The 26,553-nt window shown below is 36.6% G+C and overlaps 1 protein-coding gene across 7 annotated transcripts in view; it reads left to right on the top strand.

Moving 5' to 3' along the window:
• Positions 1–26,553, top strand: part of Tcf12 (transcription factor 12) — a 238,031-nt gene that overhangs the window by 75,330 nt on the left and 136,148 nt on the right. For 5 of the 7 annotated variants that reach the window (XM_051197923.1, XM_051197922.1, XM_051197921.1 and 2 more), the window contains exons 4-5: positions 6,979–7,049; positions 24,439–24,541. In XM_051197923.1, coding sequence (XP_051053880.1) covers positions 6,979–7,049; positions 24,439–24,541 — 174 coding nt within the window. Of the gene's footprint in view, positions 1–6,978; positions 7,050–16,152; positions 16,215–24,438; positions 24,542–26,553 lie in introns of all 7 variants that reach the window. The other 2 variants (XM_051197924.1, XM_051197925.1) reach the window with 1 other exon arrangement.

Here is a 26,553-nt window from a genome sequence, read left to right as displayed (position 1 = left end):
AATTATTCTGTTCAAGAAGAGCAGTGGTATGAAATGATGGGTGCATAGAGCATTGAGATGTGTGCTGGCTGACAGGATTGTCTCCTTGTTTGTCTCTCTGCCTTCCTTCCTAGGCATAAGTGAAGTGTTACATTGTGTTGATTTCTGTTTGTTTCATCTATATTTATTTCATTTTAGCACACAGTTTTATTTTATTGGCAGGCACTGCCTCTGCTCATTTTCTCCCTTCCCTTGTACCTTCCCAAGGATGTTGAAATACATCATTAGATTCTCAGAGACTAGAGTCTACATAGAGTTAATACAGTATCACTTCAGGTAAAACACAGCTGTCTTTCAAATATTTAGGTCTATTGACTGCATTGTCTCATGGTGTAGTGTCTGGCATTACTTTTAAATGCATTCTTTGCAGCTCCTAGAAAGACTGTTTCTTTTGTTTGAAATAGCTGTGTGTTTTGTAGACATTAAAAAGAAATTGTTGTCTTATTGATGCTTTTCCTTTCCTCAGGATCCAAGTCATCTTCTGATAACATTTTTCTTCATCCAGAAGAACTGCTTTTAGTGTTTCTGTTTGTTTTACCAATGTTGAAATTAATTCTTAAAATGTCATTATTTCATCTTTAGTATTGAAGGATATTTTGGTCAGGTGTAGAATTTTGGATAAGAATATGTACTGTTTGTCCATATCTGCTATGATCCAGTTTTTGAAAGCAAGCATGTAGCGACTTGAATTTTTCCTTTCTAGGTAAGATGTCTCTCTGTCTCTGGCTGTTTTTGAAATTTAGATTTTAGCTTACAGCTTGATTTTTATGTGGATGGATAGGACTTTGTTTGCATTTTACTGTTAGCATTCACCATAATATTTATTTGACAAATTTAACCTTTACACATCTATGTGTTCTCTTTTGGTTATTGTTTCTTCAGATTTATTTTCTATCTTTTTTTCTCTTTGTGCTCTCATCATACCCAAACTAGACTCTTTCATCTCACCCATTGGGTCTCCGAGTTCTTGTTAATTTTCTTTTAATTTCTTCCCATTTTTAATGTTTTGAATGAATTTTTGTTTGTTTTTTGAGCCTTTGGAGCCTGTCCTGGAACTAGCTCTATAGATCAGGCTGGCCTTGAACTCACAGAGATCCACCTGCTTCTGCCTCCCGAGAGCTCTTATTAGTGGCTGGCCAATTTGAATGATTCTTATCTATTATAATGTCACTTACCCTTTTCCCCATCATCTTCATTCTTTCTTAAGCCCATCTAAGAAGTTTTATTTCAAACATTCTATTTGTCTTTTAGAAAAAAAATTTTCTCTGCCATCTCCAGTCTTCTATCCACTGGGTATTCTTTCCTAATTGAGCACGTTTACAACACCTTCAGCCTCTGTGGATCCAGGTAGGTATATTGGTCCTCTTGACTTGGATTGTAGGTTGCACTTCACTATATAGGACTTTGTTTTATTGTGAATGCTGTTTGTGGAAATTTTGGTGTTTTTATGTTCAGTTTTTTTGGTTAGACTTAAAGTGAAAAATTCTCTGTTCCCTGTGGCTAACTGCCACTCATGTCTTCATTTGATTCTTTAGCCTCTGTTGTAGACCAATTTGGCCTTGCATTGTGGATGTGTGTTCTAGCTTTAAAGATATAAAGTCAGACTTTGATTTAACAAACCAATACACAGACTCTCTCTTGTACCTAAAACAGAAAATCCAAAGCTTTATATCTGATACTATGTTTTCTGCAAGATGCCTGTCTTCTAAGCTATCTTGGGATTATGTTTCTCCAGTTTTCTCCCTAGATTTGTTTTCATTCATTAATGTATAGCATAGTAATGAGAAATTGCATTCTAACTGATACTGTATCACAGTGAATTACTGAGAAAACATATTGCTAGATTTATTTTATGTGTATGTAAAAGTGTTGGTAGGTTTGCACATCTTTTTGGAATTGATTGCAGCCTTTGCATCTTATATATAAGAAAGTGTCATTACTTCTATAAATAAGATTGAAAAAACTATTGAAATAAGACATTCATTGTGTTGGTCATTTGACCCAGTTATCTCCAATCAGAGTTTTCTTACAAATCACTTATTAAATCTCCTGATAGCAGATGGCAGTCCTACAAAGTAAGTTATCTTTTGTTTATTTACAGTGGTACTAGATTTGCTATTGGACTTGTTAGAATAAAGAACTTTTTTTGTGTTTAGGGACGACTTATGGACAGGGAATTATACAGTCTCCTGGTTTTCTCCTCCTAACCTGACAGATAGATGCCCACTTTCTCTGGGCAGACACTGATGTATGTATACACATGTCCATATCGAATTGCTGTTTTGACTCCTGCATCTTTTTTTTTTTTTCCTTGTTCTTTATATTGCTGCCTTCTCTTCATTGTTTTTGAGCTTGTGTGACTTGACTCCACTACCTGAAATGTATTTCAAGTTCCATATTTACTTTTCCACTTATCTTAGTATTAGTTTGTGATGGCATGGTTTAAGTGGTAGGTGTGGTTAAGGAGAGAAGACACTGACTGATCTTTGTCACTAGCTGCCTTTTTTTTGCACTATACTGTCCTTTTCATCTCAGGTAGGTCTTTTCTGAGCTTCACTAAATATTGAAGCACAGTATTAATAATCATTGCCTGCAACACCTTCATGGGAAAAATCAGGTTGTCAGGGCATAGAAAAGTCTTTCCCTTCAAATAGAATGTTTTCAGTTTTTGCTGGTGTATAAAATCCTAAAGAAATCAATGGGTCCATATGCTAGCATGTTAAAGGGGGAAGGAATGGGATGGGAACTGTGGAGAAGTATTTTAGAGAGTATTCAGAGCAAAATACTTAAGGTGGAGGTCATAAATAAGCAGACTATATTTGAGTTTTTCATGGAAAAGTGAGTAATGCCTTCCAGACATTAGATTTGGCCAAAATTTGCCTGATCCTCCAAGAGGATTTCCATCAAATTTGGTTTATTCCTTCTTGAAGCTCCCAACCTTACAGGGATTTCTCTCAACCTTATAGGTATTTCCCTCCCTCCCTTCCTCCCTCTCTCCCTCCCTCCAGTCTTGCTATGTAGCACTGGCTTACCTGGAACTCCATATATAGAGCAAGCTAGCCTCAAACTCAAAAAGATGCCTCTGCTTCTCAAGTGCTGGGAGTAAAGGCATGGCAATCACACCCAGCTGCTACTTTTCTTATTGAATGTTTTTACAAAGTGGGGAGGGAGGCCAGCTTCTTTTATTCAGTTCACATTATCTCTTTTAATGTTTCTTTATGACTGTGGTGGTCTTAATGAGGTGTTCCTCACAGTCTCAGTCATTTGAATACTCACTTAGTTCCAGGTGGTGCTGTTTGCTTAGGTGTGGCCTTGTTGGAGGAAATATGTCACCACAGGGTGGGTGGGGCTGCTTTGAGAGTACAAAGATTCCTGTTTGCTCTCTCAGCTTCCTGCTTAGTGTTCAAGAGCTCAGCTTGCAATTCTAGCCTTCATGCCTGCTGCTCTATCATTATAGACTCATAGACTCTTATCTCTCTGGGACCATAAGCTCAAATAAACCCTTCTTTCTGTAACGTTCATTGGCCATAATGTTTAATCACATTACTAGAAAAGTAACACAGCAATGGCAAAATGACAATACACTTACTGTAGCATGAATAATAAAACGCCAGGGACAGATATTGGGGTTAAAGCTGAAGATCAGAGAATCCAAGTGGCCAGTCACTAGAGTTCTCACCTTTACCAATGCTCAGACAATCCATGGAATCCGAGACTGCTTCCGACTGCACTGCTCTCCAAACCTCAGAATGTCTTTAGCTCTGGTCACCTTGCTCCTGCCTTATATTTAGTGCTGGGATTAAAGGTGTGGGGTCCCAAGTGCTGAGATCACGTTTGTGTGAGCTCTTGTTTCTCTTTTTGACCCGACCACTTTTTGTGTATCTCAGGGTAGCCTTGAATTAATAAAGATCTATCTGTCTCCTGAGTGCTAGGATTAAAGGTGTGAGCTACCACTGCCTGGTCTTTAGATAGCTACTGTGGCAAATTTTACTTGTTATATCATAAACAAAATATCACCACAGCTTACTAGATAATAAGTAAAAAATAGCAAGTTAGGCATGCATGGTGGTATGTGCCTTGTAATCCCAGCACTTAGGAGGCTGAGCTAGGAATTTCATAGTGAGTTTGAGTTATGCAGCAAGAAAATAAAAACCAGTTATGCTTTTAAAAGTGGGACACATGAAACAAATAGTTACAGTGTATTTGATGTAATTGATTCCATTCAGAAAAGCAGGCTCTAGGACATACATATATATTTGTACATATATTTATATACACATATATGGAAGGTTAAAAAATGAAAGGAATGCTTCAGTGTTAATGTGAGTTCACATATTGCTTGCCCATTTTAATTCTGCTGAGCAGAAACAGTTATATTTTTGAAAATCAAATAGAGTACTTCAATCTTTTAATCATTGTGTAGCAGAATAACTGTCGTTTAGATCTGTGGATCAAAGAATTACTCGAAAGTTGTTGATTTGCTAGCAGTAGAGGTACTGAAAAGGAAAGGAAATATTTGGGAATGATTTTTTTTTCAGGCATTTCAAAACAAATGCTTTCTCTCCCCATTCTATTGTAATTATTGTGCATTTGTTATTTTCCACATTTTTATCAGTTTGTATAATGCCCTTATAAAGTTTATCTTCAGGTGGCGTTTTTGCTTTTGTTGTGGTTGAAGCTTTAAGTTCTGTCATTGCTGTCATATTTTTGTGTTTGTACAGCCATTGTCTTGAGCAGAAAGGAGTCATTGATACAAAATGATTACTTTTGTCAGTGCCAGCCACAACCTTTAGACAGACTGGCTATAGTGACAATAAAACCACAGAGTTCTGAGTTAAAAACCTTATTACTCTGAAATAGCCTTTGAGCCGCTTTCCTTGTCCAGTAGCAGTGGTGTTAGTGTTTAACTGGTGGCTAAACTACCTAATAAATTGCCATTTTATCACTAAATTAATCTTTGCCCTTTCTTCTGTCTTGTGGAAGGAGTTAAGAGTCTTTTGATAAATTGAGCATGTGGTTTCTACTGCCTGAGATGGTTTCTATAGCTAGCACTGTCTTTTCTGTTTTTGTTTTTAAATAAACATATTTAAAATGACATAGAAATCTCATATTTATTGTTTACTATAAAAATACTAAGAAAATCTGGTCTCATTTTCATCATCAAGTCAAATTTCCAATATATAATCAACATTAATGCCTTTTGTATACAAATTATGTAATTACTTGCAGTTTTATGTTATGTTGGTATAGTCTATGGGTTGAGTCTCTTAGAAATCTTGTATGCTATCTTATAGTGCTGATTATGAAGAAAATGCTTAGAATGTAGCTCTTAGATAGCACATGGTGCTGGCGAGGTGTCAACTCCTTTCTACGTTGCATTGCATGTGTAGAGGCTCTACTAAATTGGAAATTTTAGTAAGATTTGTCTAAGAACAAATAAAACAATTTGTTTTGAAAGCTGATTCTCTGTAAATTGTGCTTGGAATTTTATCTACACAGTAGTTTCTCTTTCCCTGTGCGGTTATATTCCAAACTTTTTTCTACACCATAAGTGCTAGAGATAAACTTAGGTTTTTAAAATTAGGCAGAAAGATTAACATAACCAATATGTAAATAGAACAATTATAATAACATGCTATAGTAAAAACTATTAAATTTTATTTGTAGGATAATCTATTAAATATTTTCCTGCAGGGGTAATTGAAACTGTGGATAAAAACTACTGTTCTTAGTATCATCTTCATGTTAATTTTTTCTTTCCCCTCTTATTTTTGTGTGTGTGTGGGATGGGGTGTCGGCTGGAACTCAGAAATCCTCCTGCCTCTGCCTCTTGAGTGCTGGATTAAAGACTTGTGCCACTATACCCAGCAATTTTTTTTTTTTTTCTTAAGACTGTTAAGCCCTAATTATTGCTGAATTAGTGAGGAGGATATTCTACTGTGGAACCTATTGCCTGTCTTGTTCAGTTTCCCATACCTTCAGCTGGTTCCTATAAAGCCTTGGACACTCATAAATTGCCACAAAGGTTGTCTTGTATTGCTAAACATTTCATTTTCTCCTGCATTACAGGGCCTTCTAGGAATACTCTAAAAGCGTTCCTAAGTTTATTTTCTAACATCTAGGTTTTTCTCATGTACAAATGAAAGAAAGCCAACATTGACTTTTATCATAGAAAACAGCTCACAAAGGGCTGGGGAACAATACGGTTCCTAGGAATCAAAGATCGCAAAAATGGACTTTAAAATACAGAAAATGTGGAAGTAGCTGGATTGAATCAGAAACTAAATGACTGGAATGAGAGATTCCAGTTTTTCTTGGGACTGGTGGGAAGGTGAAAGTGTAGACTCAGGCACCTGCAGAGCATGATAGTGACTGGTCATTCATCCCTGAATAAGAGCAAATCTTCCATTTGCAATCACATCATGGGGTAAGAGCTTTGAAAAGCTTGAAGTGCTAGGCACAGACTTATGCAGTGCATCCTCACATCACTGCAGTTCGTTTCGTATAGCTAATTTGAGATTTTTCTTTCCTCAGTTAAGAATATCAGATCTCTAATCTGAAAGAATCATGTTTATTAAACTGAATAGTTACTTAACTGGTTTTGTTTTTATGTTTGAGGCACTGAATTCTTTATATTTTCATATAGAAAGTTTGAGAGGAATGGGTAGAAAAATGGTGACACTTATGATAATGCATGTGAAAGTTTCCAAGGAAATGCTTTCTTTAGTTCTAAAATTTCGTTATGTTTAGGGGAATAGTAGTGATAATAACTGAAGAAACTAACTTGCTCTATGTTACTGAAGCAGAAAGTGGAGTGAGGTAAAGCTAGTTCCACAGTGATGCTCACACGACCATGTGTACCACACTCTTACATACTATTCCAAACATCCTGAGGTTATATTTTTAGATTTCATATTGTCCACCGTCTTCTTTCCTTAGGTATGGATGAACGTGGAGGAACATCTTGGGGAACAAGTGGTCAACCAAGCCCTTCCTATGATTCATCTAGAGTAAGTTTTCTTGTCTTGGACAGAACTGTGAAGATAATTGGGCTGAATAAATGAGTTCTTTCATAAATGCACTAACTTTTCATAACAAAGATTAACTTATTTTTGTAGAAGTATGCTAGAATACCCACAGCTTTTATAGTGGATTTAATTCTTTTTATCTGCTGCCCTGCTTTGAGGTTTATTGTATTTCTTACACTTAGAAATATTCTTGGCATTCTTGAGACCTAGGCTGCCCTTAGTGCTTCCCTGTGGCGCTAAAGGAGCTCAGAGTACCCATCAGGTATTCTTTCTGCCCACTTTGCTATTTGTTTATATGTTACCTGCTTCAGGAAACAACAGTGACTTTCAAAGCTCCAGCTTTCAGCTTCTTCCTCAAGCTGAGTCCATCTCTGGACACCATGTCAAAACAGACATAAAAGATGGTATTTCTTGGACAACAGTCCAACCTTACATTCTATATGCCAAAGGGTGTAAAGATTAGGGCCTTTTCCAACAACCAAAAAAAAAAAAAAAAAAAAAAAAAAACAACAACAACAAAAACAAAAAAACAAACAAAAATTTCTCATAAAGATTTGAAATGGGATAAGAAACAGACAGTTAAACAATTGTAATCAGCTTAACAACCTGTTTCCAGCCACTAGTGAGTGTAATGGTAGGTTATAAAGTGAGATGCTTACCTAAAAGGCTATATGTTTTTAGTTTTTTGTTGTTGTTGTTTATTGTTAACAGGACAAAATGCTTGACAGAAGCAATTCTAGGTGAGGAAAGATTTATTTTTGCTCATAGTTTAATGGTGGGGGAGACTTGATCTTAATGCTGCAAGGGAGCTCTTGTCAGTGTAGGGCAGCTTGTTCACATCTTTGATGATCAGGAGACAGACCTAGGGTAGGGTAGGGATGGACTATAAGATTCATAAGGCCTGCCTTTCTTTCCCCACTTAACTGTAGTGAGGCCTGACCTCCTGAAGGTTCTATTTTCTAGAAATTATGATCAGATTAGACTACAGTGTTCACACCCACGAATCAGTCAGGTACATTTCACATTGAAACTGTAGTGCTGCATGAAAATGAATAATGAGCCATTTCTTATTTCTCTCACAGTAAACCAAGAAAACATAGACAAGCACACACACAGTTTATGGATATTTAATCTTTGAAGCAGAGTGTCTTAAATAATAGAAAGCATCATGTAGATGGAGCTTGTAACCTTGGAATGGACTGCTTGCTTTTGCTCTGAAAATGTTCTGTATTGTCAAAGCACTTCTGTAAACAAGAGGATTTGTTGTCTTATTTGTCCACACTCTATTTTAAATATGCTGGGAAGGGCTATGATGGCTATTTGAAGGGAAACAGACAGGTTACTCTAGTAACATACTGGGAATCAGTACCTAGGAAAACTGCATCATGACCTGAAGTGCCTTGTCAATTGTCTCAGGATTTATATTTTACTGTTGATTCCTGAATAAACTATTGTTCTTTTTTAAATTCTTTATTTTTATGTGCATTGGTGTTTTGCCTGCAGGTGTGTCTATGTAAGTATATTATATCTTGGAGTTACAGAGGGTTGTGAGCTGCATGTGGGTGCTCGGATTTGAATTTGAATCCTCTGGAAGACCAATCAGTGCTCTTAACTGCTAAGCAATCTCTCCAACCCATGGATACATTATTATATCTTGACAATTTCAAACTTGTAGATCTTCAATATTTTCTCTTCATTCAGAAAAGAGTTTCTGATTCTCGGAAAAATATTTTGAGTGTGGAGGTGTTTTTCCTGCTTACCTTTTTCAAATAGCTGTTTTATGTAGTAGGGGCTTATAGTATTTATAAATACAAAAAACATTCCTTCAGAGGCTCAATTTATTGTCTTAGAATGCATTAAATGGTTCCTTTGTAGTTTATATTTACTTCACTTTCAAGCTCTTTGGGTTTTTCTACTACTAGTAGGATAGCAGATGGGGTTTTAGGAGAACATATAATAATGTATCCAAGCATTTATCAAATTGATGATTCTGAAATTATTTGCCTCCACTGATGGTATTCAAAGGAAATCCTGCTGTTTTTGCTGTGATTTATAGGTTAAGTAGGAAAGCCGTCTTCTACTCTAATGAATGTATTTACTAGCTTATTTTTAATGTAGGAAGAGAAAAATTCCGCTAGGGCCAGTCAGCTTCCTATGTAACTCATGCACATTCCTGCGTACCCAGCTTACTACTTTTAGATATCTTCTCCAGTCACTCCAGCTGAGTTTCTATTATATGTGACTTCTCCAGGCCTTACCACATCTGGAAAGTAGCCTCACAATGCAGAGGTGATTAAGTTTCTTGTTGTTAGTTACTCACAGAAACTCAGTTAGCAAAGAGTGTTTTGTAAGAAAAATACTGGAGCAGACATGATACTTAGTGGTGATGTTCGAGGAAGTAATAGACATGTATAATGTTCTTAGGTTTGAGACTTTAGAGGGTGGGAGAACTGCTTTTGTGCATGCCCACGTGCCTTCTATCTTGTCTGTGCACTCTTGATGCTTTGCCTATTAGTGCAGAACAAACAGAAAATGAAAGAAGTACTATAATATGAAAGACACAGTTTTAAAACTTTGTCAATTTTAAAGCACCAGAGATTAATACGCTTAAATATTGCATAGTGCATATCAACAAGATGTGTAGACAATAAGTTTTTATACTTCTTTTTATCCTTTAGTGCAAGAAATGTTTTCTCTGTTTGACATTATGCCATGTGTAAAGGCCAGGAAATCGATTGCTCTTGTTGACTGCTGTGTAATGATTTGTTTTTGATTCCCCCCCCCCCCTTCTTACTATCAATATTATCCTGGACAGGTTATTTAAATTCACTGTACTTCAGTTATCTGTAAAATTGGTGACAGTTCCTACATGAAGTTGTTACAAGCATTGAAATGGAATGGTCAAGATATGATTTGCACCGTTTTGAGTATATTTAGAATTCACCTTCTAGATGTTTGTGTCTGATCAAACCAGCTACAGATGAATGGCTACATTTGCAAGAGATGCTGCCTTATAAACCTAACAAATGAGAATTATTTGCTAATTCAGTAATTAATAATAAATACTTTTTCTTTTGGATCTGTAAGAAATATAAATTCAATTTTCTTTCACTTGTAATTACAAATTTCTGTCTTGGTTTAAAAGCAAGTCTCTTCCTGTCAAATGATGATTTTTAAAATATTTTTGTAAACAAACAAAAAACCCCAAACAAAAAGAGTGCTGGGCAGTGATGGCTCATGTCTTTAATCCTGGCACTCTGGATGCAGAGACAGGTGGATGGATTTCTGTCTTGGTTTAAAAGCAAGTCTCTTCCTGTCAAATGATGATTTTTAAAATATTTTTGTAAACAAACAAAAAACCCCAAACAAAAAGAGTGCTGGGCAGTGATGGCTCATGTCTTTAATCCTGGCACTCTGGATGCAGAGACAGGTGGATGGATCTCTGAGTTTGAGGCCAGCCTGGTCTGTGAGTGATTTCCAGGACTGTCAAGGCTACGTAGACAAACCCTGTTTCAAAAAAAAAAAAAAAAAAAAAAAAAATGGATTTTGTATAAAGCAACATTTTATGCATAATAGGTATGCTATACTTGTCAAATATAATCAAATATTGGGAAATCACTATAGATATATTAAATTAAGCTTATATAAATGCTATAAATATTAAGATTGTATATATTAGGTTATATAGATATGTTATTGATATATTAGTGGTTGAGGAAGGAACCTACAATGCCTTAGCCCTATGCAAAGAACTACAGCCAATTAAGGAATGCTGAGAGTGAAAGGAAAATTCTTCCCAAGGGATGAACACACCAATAGGCTATCCTATGCCATATGGTTATCCCTGAAGAAATATATACAGATAACATTATACAAACTGAGCAGATTGTATTTAGGAATATATGCACATGCATATAACAACAATTAATGGAAAAAAGGCTGTGAATTTGAAAGAGCAAGAAGGGTTGGTTATATGTGAGAGTTTGGAGGGATGAAAAGGAAGGTTGGAAACAATGTAATTATATTGTAATTTCACAAACAAAAAAATGTTAGAAAGTGAATGAACACTTTTTTTCTTTTAAAAAGAACAATGATAGAAAACTATGAGAGGATTATAGTCTAAGTAAAGGGGAACAGGCTGTCTGCGATTTTGCAGACTTAAATCCCTGATAGAGAAGTGCCTAATCAGCCATTTTATATAAGGTCAGAGATTTGCAAACTTGTAGTTACGACTTTAGAGAAGTCAACTTTGTTTTAGTTTCTTTTTTTGTTTGTTTTTTTTGGCTTTTCTAGACAGGGATTCTCTGTGTAGCTTTTGGATCCTGTACTGGAACTCAATCTAGACCAGGCTGTCCTGGAACTCACAGACTTGCCTCTGCCGTCCAAGTGGTGGGATTAAAGGTATGTGACACCACCACCTGGCATCTTTTTTCAAAATTAAGAATTTTTACACAGACCCTAAAGGGCTTAGAGAAAAATTGATGTTATAGCTATGCAATATTTTACGTATTCATAAAACAAATAGAAACTATAACTGTTCCCAGGGATTTACCTCATTATCAAATAATTTAATATACATTTTCATGGTTATATATTTCCTGAATATAGATTCTGTTTCTGAGATGTGACTGATACCTGGTTCTCTTGCTCGTTCAAGTGACCATGTTGTTTGAGTTTGCCTGTCTTTTTGTCACTGGTACCTAGCCTGGCCTAGGTCAAGCTCCATTATAGTGTCATTGATGGTTGCATCCCACAGCTTGGGTGAGATGCAGAAGTTACCTGTATGCATGTGTACACACACACACACACACACACACACACACACACACACACACACACACACACAAAATTTTTTATAAGAGACGAAATACTTTATTGCTTCTTTGAAAAAGTCTGTATAGGTTCACTGATAGCAAACCACTAATAGGAAATTAATTTCTACATGTCATTAGCGACTATGGTTTGGTTTTTTTTTTTTTTTTTTTTTCTTTACAAAAATCCTTCATTGGCTTGAACAAAGTTTGGGTGCTCCTAAATTTCGACAGTTTTTTTCTTCTTTCTTTTTTGTATTGTATTTTGCAGAACAAAACAGTAATTTGCAATTTCACTCTTTTCTTCCCTTAGGATTTGCCATATCATAGAATTTTCACAACTAGAAAATGTGTTCACTATCATTTGCCCCAATCCTTTTGTTTCCCAGATGAGAAACCTGATTCAGATGGTGCGAGGTTGATCAAGTAGCTATGCAGGAGCTCCACTATTCACTTGCGGGGTGGGGGTGGGGGGATGCACTTGCTTTTGGCCTATGGATATATTACAGATTGCCAGGGTGTTTTAGTCCCCTTACTTTGCCATAGCAGTTCCTAATTCAAAGAAGAGCCCTATATTTTCTGTCATACTTTTCAGGGGAAGTAGAAAGTTAGAACAAGAAAGGGGCCCTACAGCTGGTCATAGAAAATTTGAGATGTGATCCTACTTAGGTGGCTAGGGATATAGCTTAGTTGGTAGAGTACTTTGCTAGCTTCTATGAGCTCTGGCTTTGATCCCTAGCACATAAACTGGATATGGTGGCACACTTGGGAAGTAGAGGCAAGAGGATCAGATGTTCAGGGTCATCTTGAATAACATAGCAAACTTGAGCCTATTTGGAACTAAAGGTGGGGGGGGGGGAGGAGACATGAGAGAGAGTATTTATGTAGCAAGGGTAGCATGTAATGAGGCATAATCATAGAATTAGTTGTTGAATATCTGTAGCACAAATTCTAGTTGGTCTTAATAGTAAAAACTCAGAGACAGATATTGGGGTTAAAGCTGATATCAGAAAAGCAAAGCAGCCAGCTACTAGCTCTTAACCTCTACCTCAGACTGAAAGGGCAATCTTATCTTCCCAAATCCTCAGATTGAATCTGACTGCATCTGTCTCCACCAAACCTCAGACTCCAAGGAGTTCCTGTCTCCTCTCATCTTTTATTCCTTTCTCCACCCAGCTATATAACTACAGTCTCTACCTTCCTAGTGCTGGGATTAAAGGCATGCCATCTCAAGTACTAGGATCAAAGGTGTGAGCTATGCTTCTCATTCAGACTGATTCACTCTCAAGTAGCCCAGGGTGGCTTTTAACTCCTGCCTCTGTTTTCTGAGTGCTGGGATTAAAGGTATTGCCACCACTGCCTGCTTTCTATGGCTAACTAGTGCCTTAGGTGTGTGGCTAACTAGTGGCCTAGTGTGTGTGGCTAACTAGTGGCTTAGCTCTGCACTTTGATCTTCAAACAAGCTTTATTAGATCATAAACAGAATATCACCACAAATACCAATCTTGATCCATTTGATAATGGTACTGTCTATTTTTAATATCCCTCACACCTTGCTTTGTTATACTGAGTTAATTTTCTTTGCCTCATACTTTCCCCCCCTTTTTTCTTCACTGATAAAAATGGAATGTGCACTGATAATGGCTTCCAGCCTGTGCCAGTAGTGGAGAGGGGAAAATCAGCTATGTGTTGAGGCTTTTTTAAGAAAAGTGCTAGGCCAGGTAGTGGTGGCACACTCATTTAATCCCAGCACTTGGGAGTCGGTGGCAGGCGAATCTCTGTGAGTTCAAGACTAGCCTGGTCTACAAGAGCTAGTTCCAGGACAGGCTTTAAACCTACACAGAGAAACCCTGTTTCCAAAAACAAAAACAAACAAACAAACAAAAAAAAAAAGTCCTTCAGTTGTCTGTTGTGTGTGACTCAGCACAGAATGATTTCGGGAACTCATTGCTCATTGCTTGTCTTTTTGATTGTGAGCCTAGCCTCTAATGGCTCATCAGTTTCTCCCAAGAGCTCCAGGGACTTTGTCCTAAGGGATAAGAAATATGCATGTCTTGAGTTCTGCAGTACTTACTCTGATGTTTTCATCCTTCTAGCAAAGGGTTCAAGAGAATTTCCTGTACTCAGAGTATTAGCAAGTATGGAATACTTGTCAGGAACACATTCTGACAGTAGCCTAATAGAGTCTATTAGGTAGAAAGGAATAATACAAGGTTAAAAAGATTTTTGAATTTCTGGTCTTGCAAAGTTTGTTTATAAAGTCATAGACTGTATAATTTGGATAAAAGGGAGGTTAAAAAAAAAGCGCTACTCAACTAAAGGAAGGACATAGTTCCCACAAACTGAAACTAAAACGAGTCTATAAGATTATATGGATGTGGTTGATGTTATTTTCTCTTAAAGTGTCTACAATATTTCTGCCAGATGTGGCTAAAGGGAACTTTAATTTTTCTTCATGCTCTCTCCATTCTTAGTTGGTATTCAGTATCTTTTCATTCATGTAGGAGAGCTTGGCTGAGAGCCACTTAGTCAATAGTGAGCTAGATATGGGATAATAGAGCCTTGGATATCTTCAAGTACTGTCTATACAAAATACACAGAGGTCATTTTGACCTCACTAAGGTTTATAGTGGCTGGAGCTTTAGATTAACCTGGTTAGGTTTACATGTCATAGCAGAAGTCTTAGAAGAGACTCTGCTTTTCCCACTTGAAACAGTGTTATGAGGAAACACCATTGCAAATAAGAATATTAATACAGTCTGTTCCTCAATGTTGGGAATTGAACCCAGGGCCACACACATACTAGGTAAGTGCTCTGCTGTTGAGCTATGTTCCCAACCTTTTATCCCCCCCCCCCAAAAAAAAAAAAAAAATTTGGATCTGGAGAAACAGCTCAATGATGAAAACACTTGGTTGTTCTTGTAGGACCCTGATTTCAGTTCCCAGCAGCCACCTCAGGTGGCTCAAAAGTGCCTTGTAACTTGAGCACCAGGGGATCTCACAGTCTTTTTTGATGGCTGAGGGCACTTCTACACACATATATGGCATATACTCAGACAGACCCATTAACTTACTCATTTTTTTTTTTAAATAAACTTATTTTGAGGTAGAATCTTTCTAAGTTGCTCATTCTGGCTTGAGCCTACTATATAGCCCAAAGTGAATCTTATATTTATAATCATCCTGCCTCACCTTCCTGAGTAGCTGGGATTATAGGCCTGTACCATCAGACTCACCTAGGAATTTTTTTGGCATGGCCCCCACTGCAATTGATAAATACATCAAGTTTTTGAAATGCTAGAGGTGAATAAATGCATATTTTAAAGTTTAAAAAGTATGCTTAGAAATATGCCATATTTGCCTAAATAGTCACTTTTTAAAACTTTTAACTCTTTTAGACAGTAAGACTGGAATATAATTAGGCAGCAAATAATTAACTTCTAAAATGATTTTACTGCTCACTCTAAATATTTGTCACGTATAATAATTTCATTGGCCAGGGTAGATATAATAATATATAATATAGGATATATAATATAAGATATAATAAAGGAAGTGTTGACTAGGCAGAACACTTGAAATCTGTCTTTACTTAGTAGGTGAATAGTATGAAATAAGAGGGTAACTTTTCATGAGGGAAAATGTAGTCTCCTGGGAGTAGATTACAAATAGACTTATGTAGGGAGTGGCACACTGCTTTGCAAGGACTGATTTGTTATAGTGTGAAAGATGGGTCTAACATGAAATACTCACAAGAAATAGGATGATTTCTTGATTAACTACATAGATCTGCTTAGGATGAAATCACACTTGGCTCAGGGCAGTAGGAGCCAGGCTGCAAAGTAATGGAAAGAAAAGAAATCTCACTGAAGATGATAGTAGTACTGTGAAACAGCAGATAGCACTAGGGGGCGATGAAATGTGGGTCATACAGACTTCCACATAGAGTGTTATGGTAGCTCAGGAATTCAGTTCTAGGGTGTGACAAGTTTGTTTTTATTGTGTTAAACATCTACCTGATTGTTTATTTTTTTTTTAAACCTTCTATGTGTGTGAATGAAAAGCTAGAAATAGCTTTCCAGGACTCAGATAGTAAAGCTTAGTGTTAACTATCTTTCTTATAGCACAGAAGATGTATTCTTTAAACTGTTATTTGTTCTTTTTAATTTTTTGAGGGGGAAAGGTATAGATTTTATGTGAGTAGGAAGTACAAATGCACTAATTAGAAAGGACACACAAATTTTGAAATAGTATTTTATGCCTCTTGATCTCAGGTACAAAACAGGAGATGAAGCAGTTAAATAGCAAAGCAAGACAGAAGGGACAGAGAATTAAAGTAAGTGTTTTCTGTGTATTGCATCTGTGTTCCCATTAATCTCTGTTTTGTTATGTAACTGCTCCTTAAACGTGTTCTAGATGTGAAGAAAGCTATGGATGAGAAAGAGTATATTTTAAGGTTAGGTTTAAATGAGACTAGAGAGTAATTCTTGTGACTCTTATTGACATTCAAGGCAGCATCTGCCTGAATTGAATCTATTCTTTCTTAAGAGAAGGTGGATTATGAGATGCAAGCATTTAAATCTCTGCTAGCGCATATGTGAAGTCAAAGAAATCAGGTGGCTTTAAGTTGCCTACTATTCTGTTTTAAGACAGCGAAGTTTCTCTTTTTCCAGTCTATGAGTTCTTAAAGCAAAACTGTTGAGACTTTGAGTCTGTATACCTATACAGTCCTTACCAGAACAGATGGATCTTTCAAGTTCTTTATAGATTTTAGACTTCACAGCTAATCAGTGGGTGACTGAGGTCTAGCGTAGTAAACAATAGCATAGATCTACCAGCTACTAGCCTGGCTAATAGACATCTGATCAGTCTTCCAGAATACCCACTTACCAAAAGTTATCGGGTAAATATCAAGCATATTTAATTTTTAGTCTTTGATATCCCCTTTTATAATTGTTGTGCTGGGTCTTGATAGTCTCTTTAGTATTTCCTGAGTTTAGAGATCTCTTATTTATAAAATAAAAATAAAATAAAAATACATTGTAGGATAGATTCCAGCTGAACAAGTTTTTATAATTAACTAGTTTACTTTTATTAATAACTGTTATAGTTTCCACTTATCACTGTGCAATTTAAAGATTTAACTTTGATGTGTGGATGCTTTGATCTTCAGACTGTTAGACCTAGAAAGCCATTTTTAAGATTCCTTTCATTTTGGAGATGAGGATATTAAGGTTTTCATTAAGGTCTAGAGGTAGTGACCAGGCTAAATGACTAGCTGGCCCCTTTACTGTGTTGACTTGTCCGAGTATAAGAGGCATTAAAAAGCCCTCCCCTTCTCAGTGTCCAGAACTTTAAGGAACAGTACTCAAGATTAAGGTTATGCTACAATCAGCATTCACTTTTTTTCCTCCCTTTTTACACCTTGTGTGTGTCTGTGTGTTGTGTGTAGGACAGCTTGAGGGAGTTGGTTCTGTTCTTCCATTATGTGGGTCCTGAGTATGGAACTTGAATCATCAGGCTTAGTGGCAGACACCTTTACCTACTAACTCATATCGCCATCCTCACTATCATTTCTTATAAAATTTTATTTAACATGTTGTAAATAAATGAACTATAGCACCAATCAGGCAGAGAACCTGAACAAACTGATTTCTGATTTTTTTTTTATTTCCTCTCTAGAAAGCATTCCCCCCCCCCAATAGGTAATTAAATAGAGAAAGTTTTATTATAGGTAGACTATTTTGAAATCTGTTAGTGTTTGTTCCTATTTTTATATATAGTCCCATGAGAAGTTATATATCCATTCTGATGCAAAATCCTGTTAGAACTCTCAAACTGTGGCTGTTTCCTTGGAAGGGCAGCTATTTTGAATTCCTGGAGTATGTCCCAGACGAGATGGTGGACTGTAGTGATTTTTTTAAACATCCAAGAAATCCTGTAAATAATGGAAAATAAATTTTGAGTTATAGAAATTAGGAAAAGTTTATTGTGCTACAGATCTTGGCTTTTGGAGATTATTGGGGGGAGAAAGTGATGTAATTGAGTTCTTAGACTCTACATTCTTAAAGCAAAATGTAGATTTGCACATTCTAAGAAAAGAAAACCAATTTCTTCAAATCTATTTGAAATATGTACATCCTTTGCAAAGCAAGAGTCCAAAAGGAGATTTTTGAATGTCAAAGAGCGTAACATTATTTTGTATTCCTTTTGTTACACACTTAAGTTGTCCCATATTCCAATGGCTATTCCAAAGTGTTCCCCTTTAACATAGTATACTAATGCATCAGCCTTCTTAGTGTCAGGTGCAACCATTATTTCAGTGTTCACATGATGTTCAGCTTTCTGTCTCTGTAACAAAAATACCTGAGAAAATTAAGGAGCAAAGATGTATGTGGCTCCATGATTCCTTGATAGGAACTGGGATAAGATATAGTACCCAAGGACCCTCCCCAATGACCCATTCCTTTATCGTCCTATTTCTTATGTTTCTGCCCTGTCAGTAGCTCAGCAAATAATGAGCCCAACTGTCTAGTCAGTTTTCTAAAGCCCCACCTTTGGAAACATGGCTGATGCAGCAGGCCATCAAGTGACCAGCCCTGGAGGGGGGGGCGGGCACTTGTACCACAACATGGTATAATCAGTTTGGTGCTTTGTACAGAGAACAGAACATATTCTTGGTGTCTAGAAAGTTATTTTATGGTTAAACAATAAAATACCAGTTGTGCGGGTGGGTAAAGAATGTCTGAAGTATGTATGTCATTAGGTGATTTCATCATTCAAATATCAAAAGAGTTCCTTACTTACACAAAATTCTTTCTATACCTTGTTTTACTAGCACATCTAAAGGGCAGTAATACTTGGCTCTTTCTCCCTTATAAGGATAAGACCTTCCTCTAGGTCCCACCTGAGGATGTGCCCAAGGTTTTTATTGAGGAGGAACCATGCCACAGAGTGTCTTGCTTGATCCATTCTTTTCATCACATACTTGCTTATAAGTAGACAATACAGCATGGACATTTTCTTGTTAATGCCAGTTACTCTTTATGGATGGGGCATTGTCAGATTTTCTCCATTGATGGTTGGGATGTGTACTCAGTATTATCACTGTACAAGACTTGTTTAGATGACTGTCATGATACACTTTCATGGGCGAAGCTCTGTCATATATAGAAGACACTACCTTGTACCAGATGTCCTGGTCCTCATGCTCTTATGATTTCCACCTTGTCTTCTTAGATATTCTCTGAGACTTAGTTGTGTGATCTGTGTTGCAGATGTATCAGGGATGTATAGGGATGGATACCCCATAGTTAAGTTCTCTGCATTTTGACTATTTGTGGGTTAATACTGGAAAAAGAAGTCTCTGATGAGTTGCATGTCATCGCTGTCTTAGCAGTGTGAGAACTTTTAATGGGTAGATGTCTTTAACTTTTCAGAAATGTTTTATAGTTTTCAATAAACAGATCTTGCACATTTTTGTTGGACAACTGAATATTTTTAAAAAATTGATACTGAAAGTTATGCTGTAAAATTTCATTTTCTGATTCATATCTAATACATAAAACTACAGTTGGTTTTTGTATATTGATAATGTATCCTGCAGCCTTGCTAGGTTCATTTACTACATGTCGTGTCTTTTTTGTATGTTCTGGAGATTTTTTTCTATTTGGACAACATTTCATTCATGATTTGCTTGACTAAGGATGTTCCTGAGTTTTCCTAATTCAATACAGATATTTAACAAATGTGGATGCTAGAGGTTTATTTGTTTGTTTTTCTTTTGCTCCTGTTTGATGGTTTTTCTTTATAGTGTGTGTTATGGTGGAAGCTTCACCCCAGCCCCTGGCATCCATTACCCAAAGAGTCTGGGATGTTATGGTGGAGGTTCCACCCAAGCCACCTTCCCCGTCTCCCTCCAAACCCTGCTGCATTTTAGAAATCCTGCCAAATGATGGTGTCTCCCCCAAAGATGTTCAAGACCACTCTCACAGGATATTTAAACTGTCCCCCAGAGAACAGACTCCAAGTTTTTCCTGTCTCTCTTTCCTGTCTCCTCTCTGGGGGGGGGGGGGGCTGGAAGGCCATTTGGGAACATTCTAATTCAGTTTGATTTGGTCTGATTTGGATTGGTGCCATCGGCCGAGAGGCTTATCTTGGTGTAGAAACTTTTCAGTGTGTTCCTATGAGAAAAATGAACAGCATTGGCTGTTATGGAGAGTCATTTTTATAGTTATATATTTAGTTTGTTTACTGTATTGTAGGTGTTTGTGCCTGAGAAATTGTCATCTCTGAAAGGTTTTAGTTTTTTCTTTTTGCATTGTCTTTTTCTAAATTAGGTAACACAATAATACTAGCTTTAAGTGGAGAATTATTTATTTATATTTCTGTAAGAGTTTATATAGAAGTGATAGTTTTTCTTTAGTTTTTGATAGAGTAACCAAAAAAAAATTGGACCTTAATAATTATCTTTCATAGTAAAAAAAAAAAAAACATGTATTTTGTATGTGGTACAGAGGTCAGTGGACAATTTTTGGGCTTAGTGGATCAAACTCAGATCATTAGACTTGACCAAGCATCTTGATCTAACTAAGCAATCCTGAAAATCCTGGGATGATTTTTAATTAAGTTTGTCTATAAACAGCAAAGGGCTATTCAAGTATTTTTTTAAACAAGATTAGTTGACGTGGATAACTTAAGAAATGTGCCATTTGTCTGTTTCATCTAAGTTACATTTGCACATAATACTTTTTTCTTATTTAATATTTGAGTTGTTTCTTGTGTTAAATAACACATGCTTAGCAGTTTAAATTGATGCATTGAGGTTCTATAGTTTTAGAAATCTAGTATAGCTTGGCCTGGTCCTTGGCTGCAGTGTCTCTTGCAAGGCTGTAGGTTAGTCAGCTCTGAGGACTTAAGTGACTGGTTAGTTGGACAAGGATCTGCTGTGAAGATGTGGGTATTTTTTGTTTGTTAGTTTGTATAAAGGGTTTCTGGGTGCTAAGATATTCTTATAACCCCAGGGTAGCTTTCCCGGTGGAAATGCTCCTGCATTAACATGCTTTCTACCTTTTACCAGATTTCTTGATGCTAAAGAGTTTTGTTTTTTAAGCGACTAGCATTAAGTAAAATACTGTCAGATTAACTGACTGAATACATGTAATCCCTTAAAAGCTAGGTCATAGAAGGTACTTAATAAGAGTTAGCTGTTATGCACATGAGCTATGCTTGTGTTTTCTAATTATCAGTGTGTTTCATTTAAAGTGTTCTATAGCAAACATGATGTCTTCTTCTACCTGCCTAGTAGTACTTTATGCCTTAATGCTCCCATTTGAAGCTGTGTTGACATTTGGTTGTCTATGCTATTTATGTTTTTGCACAGAAAGTTTAATTTGAAATTTGGCAGGGTGACTGTCCTCAATTTAAAATTTACTGGTCCTGGTATCCTGCCCCTTGTACTAAAAGAAAATTTAGTAATACCAATAAGACCTCGGAGAATGTGATGTAGCACGGTTTAGATAGATTTCCTGGACAAGTATTAAGAGAGTGGGGAATGTTTTTTCTTTCTTTTTTCCAAACTGTGAGCTGTTTGGACCCTAAGATTACTTTATTCATCTTGTAGCCTAGAATAGCAGAGTGCTTAATATGTTATAGACAGTAATACATTATGTGCATGTACTTTTAATTACCTTGGCAACTAGATTAAAATGGCCTGATAAGACAGATAAAGGATATAGGAGCTAGGGGATAGGTTAGAAGAAAATGAGAGGAAAAGTCAAGAGAAGGAAAGACAAGATTGACAAGTGTTGGCAAGCATTTATATTGACATATGGGATAGATATTGGCAGAGCATGTTGAAAAACTTAGGACAGGCAGACAGAAAAAGAGAGAATGCACTTGTTCTTTTTAATGTTGAATATCAAAGGAAGACTCACCTATTTTTGTTCTGAAAACTTTGTATTATATGAAAATATAGTTGACCATTCAGTTTTGTAACTAATGAATTTTTCGTTGAGACATAAACAGTAAGGCAGTATCAATTTGAATACTTTTTTTAAAGAACACAATTGCCATTTTACTTGCACTTTAAGTCATACATTCATTATTTTTTTTTAAATGCGGTGCTCCTAAACTTGCTGACAGTTTGATTGAACTAAGCAAAATGTACATATGCATATAGGTTATCATTTTCTTCTGATAGTAGATTAGATTGCAGTTTCTTTTTGTACTAGATGTAATTGTTTTTGTATGTTTTGATACTTGCTGAACTATCTTGCCAACCTCTTAGTAGCAGTTTTCCTGCTGGCATGGTCCTAGAGCCATGTCATTCCCAAATAACACACAGAGACACTGTATTAGTTATAAAGCTGTTGGCCTGTTAGTAGTGTTTCTTATTGGCTAGCTCTGTCTTAAATATTAACCTATTTCTATTAGTCTAAGTGTTTCCACATAGTCTTGGCTTATTGGAGAGAGGGTCCGGACCCCTCCTCTCAAGTCCCTACATTTTGACTCTGCTACCACATCTCCCAGAGTCCTCCTTGTCTCCTAGTCCTGCCTATCTTGCTTTCCTATTGGCCAACAGTACTTTATTCATTAACCAATAAGAGAAACATATTTATAGAATGACATCTCCCATCAGCAGCCTCACACAATACTTTTCAGAATTAAAAGAGGGAGGGACGGAAGGACGGACAAAGGGACAGAGGGAGGGAGAGATGTTTATACGCATGAGGATGTGGTGAGAGCTGGACATTGGGTGTTCAGCTCTATCATTCTTTTCTCTATTACCTTTTGACTGGGTCTTTCACTGAACCTGGATCTAGGATGGTGGCCAGAAACCCCCCGGGGTCTTCCTGTCTTCTGTCTCCTATAGTTAGTTAGGAGGTTACAGGTGTGCACAGCTGTACTTTGTTTACATATGAGTGCTAAGAACTCAGGTTTAATAATACACTAAGATTTCCATCATCCTGAGTCTCTCTCTCCCCGTCCTACCCCAGATTGCTGTCCCCCATCCCCAAACAGGGTTTGTCTCTGTAGCCCTGGCTGTCCTTGAACTCAGAGATCTACCTGACTCTGCCTCCTGAGTACTGGAATTACAGCAAGTATTCTTATACAGAGCCATCTCTCCTCAGCTTCCTAAAAATTAAGATTTAAAAATTTTACTAAAAGGTGATAAGCACATACCTGTAGAAGTCCAAACTATTCTGGCTGAGCTGGAAAAACAACTTGAGCTTAGGAAAAGGAAGACTTTGTTGATTGAGTGATTGATTGAGTAATTGATTGATTGATAGGTAGAAATATATCAACTAATGGATCTTGAATACTAGGGGTTATATATTAAAAATTGTAATTTTTTAATTATGTGAGGTCTAAATTAGGTAACATAGAAGCAGCTTTAATTGTCTCTGGTCTGTTTTCTTGTTACAGAAAAGGCCAGCATTTCTAAGTTCTTGGAACATAGTGCTTAGTGAGCATGAAGTAGGAAGTGAATCTTAGAGAATATATTTTATTTATTGAAGCTCTGCTACTCACTGTTTACTTTAAAATGTATAGGTTAATACACATATTTAAAATATTTTATTTGCTTTGAATTTTTACCTGGAATTCTTAATTTTCACATATTTCTTCATTTTTATTCATCTGTTTGATTAATATGGTGGAAAATTAGCCTTTTTTTCCCTAGGGTGGTACTATTGAGTTCAGTGAGTATTTAGGGTATAATGCCTTGCTTTTAAACACTTTACCTAAGAATGCCAGTCAGAAGGGGAGGCAGATAGAATGCTGAGGTGTATTGGATCGTGGTATGTCAATTAGTACTTGTACTATGTTAGTTTTTGGAATAAAAGTAAAACTCCAAGGACTGACTTATCAAGACCATCCTATTTTACATCATTTTGGGTATGATAGATTGGACTGTGACTGTGGTCACTAGAATAAATTTTATTTTATTTTTATTATTTGATTTTTCAAGACAGGGTTTCTCTGTGTCACTTTGGAGCCTGTCCTGGAACTAGCTCTTGTATACTAATGGTCTTTGAACTCACAGAAATCTGCCTGCCTGTGTCTCCGGAGTGCTGGGAGTAAAGGCATGCACCACCACTGTCCAGCTTCATTCTTTTCTTTTTAATGATGTGTAGAACTGTCCTTTTGGATGTGATGGGAGTATGTTCAAAGATCATTTCCTTTCCATGATATGGTGTCTTAGAGACAGATACTTTTCAATGATAGATAGGATGTTTATAGCCTTTCTTTTCACTAGAAGTATTGAGAACTTTGAAGACAGTTGGTTAATGTCACTTTCATTTGAGAGCAATAAATAATTTTTTTAAAGTTTGTTGATTTGTTTATGTGAGGGGATGGTGTTGAGTGGTGTGTGTTTGCTGAGGTTATTTTTGTTTTCTACAGTGTGGGTCTCAGGGATTGAATAAGGCTTAGAGGCAAGAGCTATTCAGTGCTGTGAATCACAAATAAGGAGCTCAGTTAGAGAGCCTGTATAAGCCTGTGCATTAATATGGTGTCACTGTACTGACTTTAATATTCTTGCCTTTTTATCTCCTTAGGGTTTCACAGACAGCCCTCATTACAGTGATCACTTGAATGACAGTCGTTTAGGAGCCCATGAAGGCTTGTCCCCAACACCTTTCATGAACTCAAACCTGATTGGTAAGTTGACTCTGTGTAAATATCTGTGATCAGAGAACCTTTCTGTTACCATGTCCTATATAAATTCATAAAAGAAAGCTCCCTTGTTGCTAGAGGAATTTCCTGGCTTATTCCAGCTCAAGGAACCAGCATCTGGAATCAGGGTCTTTCCTTTAGAGCACAGTTCAGAGTGTGTAAAGGGAAGTAGCTGTTGGCCATGTCCCTGTGATGTCATATATTGCAGATTTTCTCAGCTAGAGAAGCATTCTTTCAGGGGCACTTGTGGTTTACTGTTTGTCATATTAGGTATGTTTATGTAGTAATAAAAACATGGCAAAACAGTAACTTTGATAAATTTAACTTATATCGGGTTTTTTTTGGGGGGAGTGCTATTTGATAAAACTTAATATTTAGTTTATACACTATATAAGGTCTGTTTAAGCATTTGGATTCTTACTGAGGATGTGTAAAAGTTTGTTTGCTAGTTAAATGAAATTTTACCTCTCACCTACATCTTCATGTTTTATCATCACTCTTGTTGATCATTCTCTCTGTCTCTCCATGCCCCATGCAGAACACTTCCTCCCTTTTATATGTCTTTCTTAAGTGATAATTTGAAGTTATTCAGTCTGAAATAAGTCCCATGATTGTGTTTTATGCCTGGCAAAACTTTTGATTTGGATACCACTCTTTTTTTTTTTTTTAAAGGCAGTATTTAGCCTTCTTACAAAATCTGTTTGAAAAGAAGCCGTGCCTTGGTTTGTTTGGTTTTTTTTTTTTTTTTTTTTTTTGTTCTTGTTTATGTTGAAGTTGTTTATGTAATATTGTAAAGTCTAAAGGCTTTATGTAATCTCATGTATTAACTGTCATTGGCATCAGATAAATATACACAGTTTGTGTGATTGACATTGCTTTCACAACTCTACCCCTAAAGGGTCTGTTACATTGTGATCTTAGAATTGACCTTTTCAGTCACAACCATGTTAAGTAGATTACTCCAACCAAACTCCTGGTAGTCTGCAGATGCTTTGTATGGGATCTTGTTGCGTGCAGTCTTTGTTTTCTCTTCTTCTGTAGTTTTGAGGAGTGAGAGTCTGATATTCTAGTGTGGATTTTGCCTATGGCAACTGACAGTCTAAAACCAGAGTCATTGAATGTGACACAAGACCTGTCTAAGCAGTAAAACGTGTGCTGAAAACCACTGGTAAGTGGGTTACTTACTGCAAGAAAAGCCCATAACAATAATTTCATCAAAGAAAATTTGTATGTTTTTGTGTTAATTTTATATTGAGTCTTTCATCAAGGTAAAATGTTACTCAGTTTAAAACACGCCTTTGTATTTTAATTTTTCCCTCAAGCAACATTTATTTATACTGTATGTAACAGGGCAAGTGAAAGTTGATGGGAACTGGGCTGTCACTCTGAGCTATGAGAATTCATATCCTTACATTCAGCCTTGCTCACAGAGATGACACACACCCAGCAGAATTACATTTTTAGCACAGTTTGGGCCAAGGTAACTGTTAAAATTGTGGTACATAAATGACGTCTCTAGGAAATATGTATGTCAATCACTTCTGAGCAGCTGTTAACTAAAAAATGTTCTTATAATTCAGTTTGAGATTTATTTCCTCAATTGGGGACTTTATGAACATATGTTTATTGTTTTTTCCCAGTTTTTGGAGAATTATTAGAATACCATCAAAGGTACTCTGTAAAATCTACATCTAAAGTAAGTCTATAAGTAAGATTGGTAATGAGACTAGTTTCTTCACTGCTCAAATAGGAAAAAACAAATCACATCCATCTGAACTGCCTAGGATAGTGAGTCCAGTACAGCTGTACAGATCATGTGTCATCTACTAGCTAATTTAAAATATTCTTTTACATTTAAAGGGGGAGGGGAGAAGCTGGGTGGTGGAGGTGCACCCAGGAGGCAGAGGCGGGTGGATTTCTATGAGTTCCAGGCCAGCTTTGTCTAAAAAGCTACAGAGAAACCATGTCCTGAAGAAAAAAAGGGGGGGGGGATTTTA

The sequence above is a fragment of the Phodopus roborovskii genome, unplaced genomic scaffold, assembly GCF_943737965.1.
Source record: "Phodopus roborovskii unplaced genomic scaffold, PHOROB, whole genome shotgun sequence".
NCBI classification, from domain to species: domain Eukaryota; kingdom Metazoa; phylum Chordata; class Mammalia; order Rodentia; family Cricetidae; genus Phodopus; species Phodopus roborovskii.
Note: the sequence above shows the minus strand (reverse complement) of the source record. Positions and strands in the feature narration are given on the sequence as shown.